This window comes from Sitophilus oryzae, unplaced genomic scaffold, assembly GCF_002938485.1.
Source record: "Sitophilus oryzae breed Bouriz unplaced genomic scaffold, Soryzae_2.0 scaffold_1414_pilon_pilon, whole genome shotgun sequence".
In the NCBI taxonomy this organism is placed as follows: Eukaryota; Metazoa; Arthropoda; class Insecta; order Coleoptera; family Curculionidae; genus Sitophilus; species Sitophilus oryzae.
The window spans coordinates 369,303-381,669 of record NW_022146076.1 but is presented as its reverse complement, the minus strand read 5'-3'; the positions used below and the strand labels follow the sequence as shown (position 1 = coordinate 381,669).

The following is a 12,367-nucleotide window of genomic DNA, read 5'->3' as shown; positions in this document are numbered from 1 at the left end:
CTCAATATATACGTCTGTTCGGGTCATCGCCCCCTAATTCTTGAGTAATTAGGAGTTTGTTTGGATCAAATTTGTGAAGCTTTAATACTTTCCTGACTGACTCACGCGACAGTCCAGTTTGATCTGCAATTTTACGAAGGGACGTAGTGGAAGCCATAACAACTTCACCAAGAGCCTCAATCTGAGCGGCTTCATTGAGCAGTCTTAACCATTCCTTTCACGATGTCTTTCGTTGAATGCGGCCGCCGTTCTTGCAAAGCAGCGATTTTCAGCTCCGTAAATTAAAATCATTTCTACGCGTTCAGCAATAGTGTAAACCATTTTAAGAAACAACACTAATAATTGAAAACTATTGAAATTGTTTATGAAATTAACTTCCACAGCTTATTTCACTGATTCTGGAAGAACATGAAATAAATAATGAACACCAGGAGTCGGAAAATAAAGAAAAAGTACCTACTTATCATTTGGTGGAAATATTAGGAATAAGCAAAACGAGAATCTTGTTTTGTCGAAAACGGCCAAAAAATTAAATTACTTTATGTTTTGTAGTGGCGAGTTTTTCGTCTTCGATGAAATGTAAATAAATAAAAGAATTTGGAATATATAGTATTTGTAGGTATAAACATTTTTAAATGAAGTTCTATGAGGCGGTGAATGCAATCCGTTTTAAAATTAGATATTCAATACATTTCATTCATTTGTGAGGTTAAGTATCACAATTTTGATAAAATAATAAAGCAGTTTATGTAGAATTTTATAAGGAACACAAAAATGGTAAAAGAAATAGGGGTTGCCATTTAAAATTTTAGGGGTAGGTGCCCTGGGGGTCAAAGGGTTGAAAGATACAAATGCAAAATAACAAATGCAAAATGTAAAAATACAAATGCCTGAAAAATTGTCCCCTTGGATATGTAAATTGACGTAATACGCCAAATTTTCATACTATCATCGGTAGAGGTAATTTTAAATACTGTTCGTTTTCAAATTGTCACCCTGTAGATAAAACGCGTATTAACATGGCATGCAGAAACTGATATAAGAAGCTATTAGTTTTTTAGCCATTTGATAATATTTCATCAATGTTCGCTGTTGAGTTCTGTTGTATTAACGTAAATGATTTCTGCTTCAAATAAAATAACTAACAACAGATAAATAATAATAAGAAATTCATAATTTAGATCCTTTATTTTAACTAAAAGCAATGTGATGGCCGGCCGTGGCTCCAGCTGTAGTCTGTTGAACTGCTGTGCGAGCGGTACTGGGTTCGATCCCCAGACAGTACGGTGGCTTTATTGATTTAAAATAAAAATATTTATTCATCTAAATAGCGACCAGCCAACTGCAAACTCAAAGAAGGCAAATTCTTAGAAGACTTTGTAAACGAATAGGTACCACATACACCTTCTAACTACAGATTTTTAATGGGTTAGGCTATTGTGCTGGCCACTGAAGAATCTGAACATTATTCTTCTGAAACCACTCCTAAACAAAGCGAGATGAATAATCTGGGTTTTGACGCATCACTGCCATTACTCGCTGACGAGTATTTGACACGCATCAGAAGATGGTACGGTTATGCAAGGCGTTTTCTTTCATGAGCTTTTCTGTGACTGAAAAGCCCGATGCGTGATGTTATCTCTGTTCCGCACTCCGGACATTCAAAAATCTCATTACTTTGTTGCCTCTTTACTTTTTGGTTGTCGTTCTTAACTGAATTTACAATTCTATTGAGTTCTATTGTGCACTGCTTCCTCCCACTGATGCTGCATACTTATACCCTTTAAGTTTTCATGGAAAATCTTTGTATCTTTTAAGCTGTCCACCCGGTTTTCTTGCATCCTGAATACGTGGCCAGCCAATCTTAAGCGGGATTTAGTAATCATGACTACAGCGCTCTCGCAGCTTGCTTTTTCAAGGACTGTTACGTTTGAGACATGGTGGTTCCATTTGATTCTTAACAGTTGTCTAAGGTGTCTCTGTTGCAACTTGTTTAATGCACTCGTGTGTCGGCGGTATGGTACCCAGGTTTCGCTTTCATATAACATGGCGGGGATTATTATTGCTCGCTATACTGCAAGTTTCATTTTTGTGCTCAAGTCATGATTGTATAAAACCCAGAATGCTCTTGAAGCGCTGCTAATTCTGTGCTGAATTTCAGAGTCGATATTGGCCTTTTCCGATATCAAACTACCGAGGTAATTGAATTCCGCTACGTATCCCAATAGTTCTTCTCCGATTTTTATAGCACTGTTAGGATTTTCCGGGGGAGTGCACATGATTTTAGTTTTATCGATGTTCAGCTTAAGGCCTAAAGTCTCCTATACCCGGGTATATGTGTTCAGCATTTCCTGTAATTGCTGTAATGTTTTTGCAACTAGAGCGCAGTCATCAGCGTATTGAAGTTCTGTGAAAAATGTTATGCGTGTTTTTGCCCTGAGTCTTTTTATGTTGAACAGACCGCTACCTGTATCTGACACCCATTCCTCTTTCCTGCATTTGACGCATCAGCATACTCAGTATAAGGCAACATCAACATCACGTTTTCTATAATATCAATTTGGTATTATAGATTGGTATACAAAAGTTTTTGTATACCAATCGATCTATAGTGTCATATATAAAGTGTAATGGACCTACTACACTCGACGAAAAACATAGCGATTTTTCAATTAGCGTAGAAGTTTGTTCCTTTAATTTGAATGTATGCATTCAGAACGTCAAAATTAGTGGTAGATATTTTCAATTAGTGGAAAAAGTTAACACATTTTTAACTTTTCCACTAATTATACTCTTTTCCACTAATTTGCGACGAATATCATTTTGGCCTTTGATTATCATTCGTCAAGAGAAAATGTAGTTAGAAATCAAAAGTTTATTGTTCTAATATAATATAGTCACAGTAAAATAAATTTATATAATAAGTGACTAAAATCGATACTGAAAGGGACTAAAATTAATTAAAATTTATCGAAAATAAACCTGATGTATTTTTTATTTTAGATAGACATCTAAACGTAGTTCCAGAACTCGTGATTGTATTTAATATGTGCATGCTGCTATACCTGCTGCTTTGTAATTGTATCTGTATAAAACTGAAACAACCAACGATATTAATTTAATGAGACCATATCAATATAAAAACGTCTAGAATTTCTTTGATAATAAGTTCTTAAAATATCAGACTAATTAATACTAATATTGATGTTTTATAATATGTTTCTATATTTAAAACAGTCTGTTGAATTAATAAAAGAAAGATAAATTGTTTACTAAATTAGTTCAATATAATTGGTATAAAATATCATCGTGTTTAAAACTGATTAAAACAAATTGACAATTTATTTAATTAGTTTATATAAACATAATAGATTATTTAGAAATTGGATAGCATAAAATTAATGCAAATTTCGTAATGTATTTCAGTATGTTATAATTACAGACATTTACGCTATTAAATTAATTATTACTAAGTGATGTTGAAATTTACTCTGATAACAAAATTAGCTTTAGTTTTCGATATTTTTTATTTATAAAATAAACGGTTAGGTTAGGTTTGGTTTGGTTTGGTTAAAACTCAAAGACTCCAAACATGTTTTGAGGGACTACCTTCAAAATAACAACTACAAATTTTATTTTCTTCTTTTTATATCATTTATATTACAGCTTTTATTAAAGCAAATTTTTAACTGATAATTTTTGTTTTCAACTTTTTAGTTTTCTCTCTTCTATTTTCATTCTATTACTGCACCATTATTGTGAAGGTTTTTTCCTGTTAATTGAATCTAAGTTTTTAATGAGGAGTCTTTTAAAAGATTGATAAGCTTGCCCCTTAATCGAATAAAATAAAATGCGTTCATAGGTGCCCAAAGCTGTAGTTTTATTTTTTTAGTTTGAAAGTTCCTATTACCCAAGCAGCATTTGGACGTCGGGACAACGTTGTGTCACGCGACCAAACGTCGCACAGTGCTTCGTCCCATGGACAAAAATCAAAAAATAAGTTGAAATTTACTAATATCTGAATATATAATTTTATACTTATAGCAATGTTCAACCATCCTGTATATCATTTTTCATAAACAGCGTTTTTGTTAGCAAATATTTTCACTAAAAATAAATTTTGCGATCATTATCTCATCAGTGAAAAGAATAACATTCATAGTAGTTCTGTATATTATGGAGTTAAACGGGTACGCACTTAATTGAAAGCCACTATGGATATTGTTAAACAAGGTATGTACTTTAAATTTATTTCTAGACAAGTTCGTGATTGTTTAGTTTTTATTTATTTTTTAAGATGATTCTTAAATGGGTATAAAAATTTTACGTTTTCAAACTTCAAAAAGGCATTAAAAAAAACATATCAAAACATCGTATTTATTGAATATTTTTGTTGCCATATTCATACACTTTTAATTTTTGTATAGTTCATCTGCGTCTGCTTGCGACGAACTTTATTTTATAATACTTTTCAGATGGAGTAAAATTGATAAGCAATGCCGATCTGGCTAATACTTGGCTTGATCATAAGGACAAGAACTCAAAATTATTAGTATTTCAAAAAATATGTTCTTATTAGATATTGATGAACCTTCCAGTCAAATGAGACACCACTTGTGCCTGAAAAAGTCCACTATGTTGGAGCGAAACGTCGAATAAAAAAAGTGTCCATCTTTCAGTTTATTATAAAATCTCATACCCAAGAAAAGGAAAAAATAATATATGCATATGGTCTATTAAAGAGGTAACTATTAACATCCGAACCCCTCATACCGACAAAATGAACAGTAACAACGCGAAAAAGTAACATATTAGAAAATGATGTACAGAAATATCTTATATGTGAGGATACTTCATCTACCTGTGATTTAGATACTATAAATTTAGAAGATTCTGTCAGCAGTGATTCTCCTGAATCAGAGTAGTTACGATCTATGCATTTTGTTGTTCTAAAGTAAATTTATAGTATCTTAAGTTTTTTTTTTAATTAAATATAACATTAGTGTTTCTTTTTCATTGAAGAAAAACATTTTTATCTTATATTAGGCTTATATTGTAGGAATCATGTTCTAATGTTATTTCAATTCTTTTTTATCACAGGAATTTATTTAATACTTACACCGTTTTCATACTATAACTTATTATTTTCTTAGATGGAACACAGTTCCAACATTATTATTATTTATAAGATTTTTTTTTTCATAAACGTGGGACTAAGAACATCATCATTTAGTACAATGAGAGTACTCATCATTTGTGTCAAATAAACCTAGTTTGAATAAATTGCTTACAATAAAAGAGAAGTTTTGGATTTTTGTCCTCTAGAGCCATATGTTCGAAGCACTGTGCGTCGGGGCGCGACGTCGGGACAACCTCGTGCCAACCCTAGTCTGCACTAGTTTGGAGAATAATTTTTGGGTCGAAACGACGTTGGATACCGACGTTGGCTAGAAGCCTAATTTAGTACAAACTGCAACGTTGTTTAAAATCCTATTGCATGTTCTAATACAAAACTAATATGGCGTCTAAGTCGCGTTTTATCCTAAATTGGGATAATTATAGTAAAAATATTATTTTTATGATTTAGTTAGAAACATATGTCAGATGGCAGTGAAGGAAAACAAAACAAAAGTATTTAAGTGTGGAGGATGTTTGAAGATCATAATTATTGAAACACTTTAACCGACTCTGTAACTCGTTACCCAAGGCAAAAAAAGTTAAACGCAAACAAATTTATTGATTAATGTATTGATTCTACTTTGAAAAATACTCATGGGCCTTAAAATTAAAGAAGTTTTAAAAATGTTCTTGAATTTTTTGTTAGTAAAATGAGAATAATTTATTCGCAGTCGAAAAAATTGTTTCCGCGTTTTTTTAGGGTCAAATATTTCAAGTTAATGTATTCAAAAAGCAGGAATTGCTATTTTAGGAACGAAACATTTTCTTATTTAACAACATGGCGGCTTTCACTTTGTTGTTTTGGAGATTAAGATGGAGTAGTTCGAGTAGTCGCATACTGGACTAATAAAGTCGCAGTTCGGCCTTAACAGGTAGTGCACTAGTCGCAAGATTGCTTAATTTAGTCATTGTCTAGCTTGTGCCGCCCTCTATAATCTAAATAAACGAGGGAGTGGATAAACTATCGGTAATATATGTCGATGTATATTTAAATTTTGTTTTATATGTACCTTTCTTATGTCCCATTTTAATTAAGTTTTTTTTATAAAAACAAAAACAGCACTGACTGAACAGAACAATGAAGTGAAAATTTAAGATTTAAGGTTATGGTTCAATACAGTTGCAAAAAGGTAGTGACTCGACGTCCTACCAACGTAAGAATAAGGAAATCTAAACAACGTTGTAATTAGTAAAACAGACGACGTTTGCATAACGTTGGAATAGGTCCTGAAACTTACGTCGGAAAACACTATATTGTCCAACGTTGTAACTACTTTGTCCGAATCACTTAAAGATCACTTAAGAAAAAAGGTTACAAGACAACGTTTATTCGACGTCGCAGAAGCTTCTACTTTGCTGTAGTACTAGTCCAACGTCGGCACAACGTTATAAAAACGTTTAAATTTATTTTAATACCCAAGGTAGGGAGCTAACTATTTTTTGTAACTAATTCAACGTTGTGTTTAGTAAACATGTGGTCGCAAGTCGTGAAAATTCTACTTGGGTACCACCTTCCGACTCCATCTTCAGAGCAGCTTTGTGTTACCATAATATTGCATTGTCGCCGAAATTATGCCACTATACCTAAAATACTTTTTGCCTTTTTATTAATGCTTTATCATCGCCTAGTACAAAGAACTGTATATTTGTCAAAATATCGAACTGACACAGAATGTGTTCTGTCATTTCATCTCCTGTTTGACAAGATCTGCACGTGGATTTGTCTGTCAACACCAACCAATTTAAATGTCTATTAAGCTTCCTATAATAATAGTAAACCTACTAGAGTTAGTTTTCACAGTTTTAAGGCTTTTGCTTATCAGGAATACCATAAATTTTGGCGAGTTATTGCATGTTCTACTACGAACTGTTTCGTGTAGCAGTCCTGATAAAATTATTCAGCATTCTAGGGACTTTTGCAGCACAGCACGAGGTTTCTGGACCAATAAATGAATTTGACTGGGTAGTTCATTTTTTGCCTTTGTTTTTTTGTTACCATTGTAACCATCGTATCCACTGTTAAAACGTTAAGTGAAGATTACAGAAGGACTACTAATAATAGTAAAATTTATCTTCACAAAGACAAGATTACAGTCTAGAGGAGGTAGTTCTGAATTTTCAATAACACTGGGTTTCTCACTCCTACACCAATCTCATTTGAGACGTTAACTACTTCACTTCACAACATAGTGACATGTCAATCTAGCATATAACCGTCTATATCAAATAGACAGGTAGTAGTGGTGAAAGGTTATAAGAAAAAATAAGCCAATGAGCCACTCTGAAATAAACATAGCACTAATACTAGTTAAGTATATGCATCCATAATTATCATAAGACTGTCTAAAATATAAAAACTAATTCAGGTAAAAATGTATAAAGTTAAATCAAAATACCGTATAGTTTGTAGCGTTTTTATTTTCACATAGTTAAAGTTAACGCTGACAAATATACAATCAGTTCACAAATCTCTGTACAAGTCGGTCAGTAGATCATAATACACGGTTAGAATCTGGCTTACATCGAATACAAAACAAAAACTATAAACTCATTAAATAAATAAGCTTCTCAAATAAGTTACAGCGCATTCAAAACTAAATATTGCAAACAAAATTATGCAATGGCAGTTATATTCTACCTTTACATAGTAAAGAACACACTTTAAGCTTAAACCTAATCAAAACAGACCTGCACATCAGAAGTAATTCAAATATTTACTATTTATTTATTCAATATCGAACATTAATAATAATATGGAGAAGATATTTCTATAAATGCATTCAATAATGAAAGATGTAAAAATTGAAATATTTACTGGTGTGCAGGTCCTCAATATCATACTCTTTAATACTCATTTACCCAGTCAGAAGTTAAGTTACTAAATCTCTAAAATATTAAATTTTTATATCACAGACGAGTTGCTTTCTATCTTGCTATCATCTTCAGGCTCCTGTATATTCAGAACAAGCGAAGTCTCTCCAATTGGAGCAGCAGCATCTACCAAATGCTCAGCACTAAGCGACGCTACACCATTATCAGCAAACGTTGCGTCACGAGAGGCGTGCTCGGGAGTTCTAGTCGAGTTCCTCCTGAAGCTACTCCTCAGAATCGAAGCTACTTCGGCCGCTGTTAGAGCATTGGGTGACGATTGCAAGTTCCTAAGACGTTCAAGGGTAGAGATGCGAGCAGGACTACTAGTTGTAGTATTATTCATCTCCACAAAGACGCTGTTGTAGTCTGGAGGTGGTGGTTCTAAGCTTTCAATGACTGAAGGTCTGGTCCTGGATGGTCCAGCTACACCAACCTCACCTAAAACATTCGCTATTCGCCTCATGCTTCGTCTGATGCTTTGGCGTAGAAATTTAGCTAACCGGGCACCGGTAGCGGTGGTGTAACTGGGCGGTGGTGTGTATTTGGGTGGTGGGTCTTCTGAAGCAGGATTGGAAGCGTTGTTGCTGTTTCCGGTTGCGGGATTGGTGGCGGGAGGATCTTCCATATGTTCTCCGATTGGTGGTCGATACAGTAACTGTATTCTCTAAAAGATAGAACCAATTAAGCATTCAATTATTCAACAAAGCATTTGATACTTTCTAAGCAACAATCTAGTAAAGACTTCTGTTCAACATTATATAGAAAAATATCCTGTAATTATATGAGTAATCTTTTCTATAAGTATACAGACCGGACCACCGTAGCAGTAACAGAGGCAGAACCGGACGAATTAGCGTACAACCGTCCGCCGGATAAAAAGCAGGCGAAAAAATGCGATAAAATAAAAATAGGTATATATGTGATAAAAATGTTTCAGAATTTGTATTTATTCGTGTTTTAATAGCCAAAACAAATACATAGATTCTCGCGACAGTTCTCGTGTAAAATTTATTTTTTAAGTAAAATAATGGATGTTTACGAAGTTCGTGAGAAAATTGAAATTGTAAAATGTTATTTCCAAAATAGGTCTTATCGGGATATGCAAACAATTTTTCCATAAACTTTTGTAAACAGGCCAATTCCATCTTTACCTACTGTATCAAGAGTTATTAATAATTTTGAAACACATGGGTGCGTATTCCCACAAAAACACAAAAAGCCTGATATGTTGATTAATGAAGAACAGGCGTTAAAGCAAGTCTTCATTTGTGCTACCGCGGATCAAAATCCCACGTTTTGTGTGTGAGGTTCAAGTTAACGTCTCCTTTCTGCTGCAATGGCTAAACTGAACGGGACCTACTTTGTTTACGCGGAATCCGAACCGCGGTCCTCAGCCATATCATGGTCAATGGCCTACCAACTTAGGAAGTGTCTAAATTAACTTACTCACGAGATATCTGATCTCATCCGGCCTCGAACCGGCGTGAATGAGCAGTGTGTATCAATAGATTTTACACTTTTCCCTTGGACAACAGCACGATGCAAAGTTTCGAACCGGTCACCCGTCCATCCACTAGCATCGCCTTACGTCGCTTAACTTCGGTGTTCTAATGGGAACCGGTGTTCAAGTTTTCAATCCCACGTTTTCAAGTAATCAAATTTCTGAGGTAGTTGTCCTGCCCACAATGTCCGTATTGTTCAAGAATATTTGAACAATACTTTTCCCAACCGTTTAATTAGTGGATATGGAACTATTTTGTGGCCCGCTAGATCACCAGATCTTTCTCCCAATGATTTATTTTTGTGGGGTTATGTAAAATCCAAAGTGTATGGTCATAATAGGGCTAATAATCTGGATGAGCTTCAAGTAAAAATAAGAGAGGCTTTCCAAACTATTAGCCAATGTCAGACGGGGATTTTACGACCGCCTAGGCTTCTGTCTAGCACAAGAAGATGGTCTTTTTGAACACTTGTTATAACTTTTTTTTATTTAGAGTAATATTTTAGTTTTTTTTGGATTTAGAGAATTTATTTATTTTTAGTTTTGGCTTGTAAACACACTCAAATAATAAATATTTAAGTATTTTCATTTTAAATGTTACCTTAAGTGAACACAAATGAAAATAATAAACACTCGGCACTCCTCGCGTCGTATTCCTAGTCTGTCACGACCGACCCGTCCAAGCGCAACTGCAACTGCGTACTGCCTGACCAGCCGACTAGCCGGCAGTGAATCTCGAGTCTCGAGTACGAACGCAAAACGGGTAAACGTAAATTGGTCCGGCAACTTGCTATGTTACTAGTAGCAAACTAGTAGCCTGGTCTTCTCTGTATAAGTAGATTAATTTTGATTCTTTTTGAGTCTTTCCTAGATTTGTAGAAAAACAAGCACCTAAAGTAAGATAAAATATATTACACTACTAACGTTATTAGATGGATCCTCATACTCCTTTGAAAAGCATGTAATTATACATTAGTATCAGGTACTAGGTAAATTTTTTGTAACATAAATAGTGTGATCAAAAAGTTTTATGAACAAGTGCACTTGAAAAAGAATTGTTGAAAAAAATCGTAAGAACTACATATGTAACAAAAGAGTCTTGATCAAAAAACGTCTTGACCATATTGCAGTGGCTCATATTATTACAATAATACTTACATCGAGTATATCAGATGGACCATTGTTCAAGTATCGATAACTCTGAATGACAGCTACTAATGGCACACAAAGAACTGGCAAGAGTTGCATCATGGATCCGATCTGACGAGCCCACAAGGGCCAATAATCCGAAAAAGGTGCGTGATGCCATATGAACATATCTCGAAAACTGCCATTTTTGAACGTAGTAATGCACAACACCTGAAACGCATATGTAAGTAATTTAGAAATTTTGCAATGAAGTAGATAAAAAAGAAAAAATGAATTAAGTTTGAGAGAAGGAAACAAATTAAAAAATAAAACTTTAGATAAAAATATGGCATAAAAAACATGAATACAATAAATTAACTGTAGAAATAAATAACTCTATATTATATTTATATTAATAATTATGCTTACCATAAGAGCAACGGGAAGGATGACGTTCCAAGTAAATGACAACAATGCTGGCGCCCAACCAAATAAACAGTTATAGCTGTGCTGGTTAAAAAGCGTAGCTACAACGGTATCTCCACTGTATGGTCGTCCTCGCACCATAAATACTGCTACGATTTGAAGCAGAACCACTATTGTAAGCCACCAGATGCTTCCCATGGTGTAATCCATAAAGTAGACAACGTAAATGCCCAACTGTAAAAACATAATTTAATTTTAGCAATATAAAAGCAAATTAATAAAAAAATAATAATTCTGAGTATAAGTAAGACTTATTTTTAATATCAACATAGATCCGATTCTGCTTTGTTTCGTAGCTACAGGGTGTAAAAGTCTTAATAATCTTTCGATTTATTATAATTTTCTTCCAAGTACTTTTAGTGTTTTGAATGGAATTTTTGAGGGTAAAAGTTACTATAAGTGTTACATATTTTAATGCTAAAAAAGTGTCAATAAATGCATCAGGGACGTGCATATGGGTTATTACTGGAATATTTTTCAAAAAAAAAATATGTGCGCCACTGACTTTGTCACTCGACTTGAACACCTTGTATAATCGAATCAGGATGCTGGATACGTCAAAGTTCTCAGTTTTTAAGTAAATATGGAAATATAACCACATTTCTAATTAAACCATATACAGAAACAATAATTTTCAAAATATCTAATTACTAATTAATAGAAAGACCTTTATTTGTATTATAGTTTTGTGCAACAAAATCAAAGAACCATATGATTATTCCAATTTCGAATGAAAATATTAGGATATAAGTAGAAAATCGGAATATAGAAAGGGTAAGAATATTTAGATACTTGAGATGTTGGCTAAATAATAAAATGGGATCCTGATAAAGAAATTAAACATAAAATTGCAATAGTCACAAACATATGTTTCAAAATGTAAACCATTATGCAATGACTATATTCTGCAACCGAAACCTGAATTTGATTACTCGATAGCAGGCCGAAGGAGGCATTAGACAAGGAGACAGCCTTAGCCCCTTCTTATTCAATCTTTTAATGGATATCATCATAGAAAGGGTGACCTCGATGAATTTAAATATCGAATGGGACACAACAGCGTTAGCATAGTGTGTTACGCTGATGATGCAGCCATTATCGAGAAACAAAGAACGAAATATAATCATAAATTCTATCAAGTAAGCCGAGAATTAAATATGATTATCACTACAGAAATAACTAAATGCTTAACTTTCTCTAAAG

The 12,367-nt window shown here is 33.7% G+C and overlaps 1 protein-coding gene across 2 annotated transcripts in view; it reads right to left on the bottom strand.

The window, feature by feature from the left end:
* Positions 1 to 7,589: 7,589 nt before the first annotated feature.
* LOC115876155 overlaps positions 7,590 to 12,367 on the bottom strand; it is a 183,817-nt gene continuing 179,039 nt past the window's right edge. Inside the window, exons 12-14 of one of the 2 annotated variants that reach the window (XM_030891840.1) lie at positions 11,108 to 11,338; positions 10,709 to 10,909; positions 7,590 to 8,713 (exon numbers count right to left, since the gene is read on the bottom strand). In XM_030891840.1, the coding sequence (XP_030747700.1) occupies positions 8,081 to 8,713; positions 10,709 to 10,909; positions 11,108 to 11,338 (1,065 nt within the window). In that variant the 3' untranslated portion in view covers positions 7,590 to 8,080. The remainder of the gene's footprint in view (positions 8,714 to 10,708; positions 10,910 to 11,107; positions 11,339 to 12,367) is intronic. The other variant, XM_030891839.1, reaches the window with a different exon arrangement.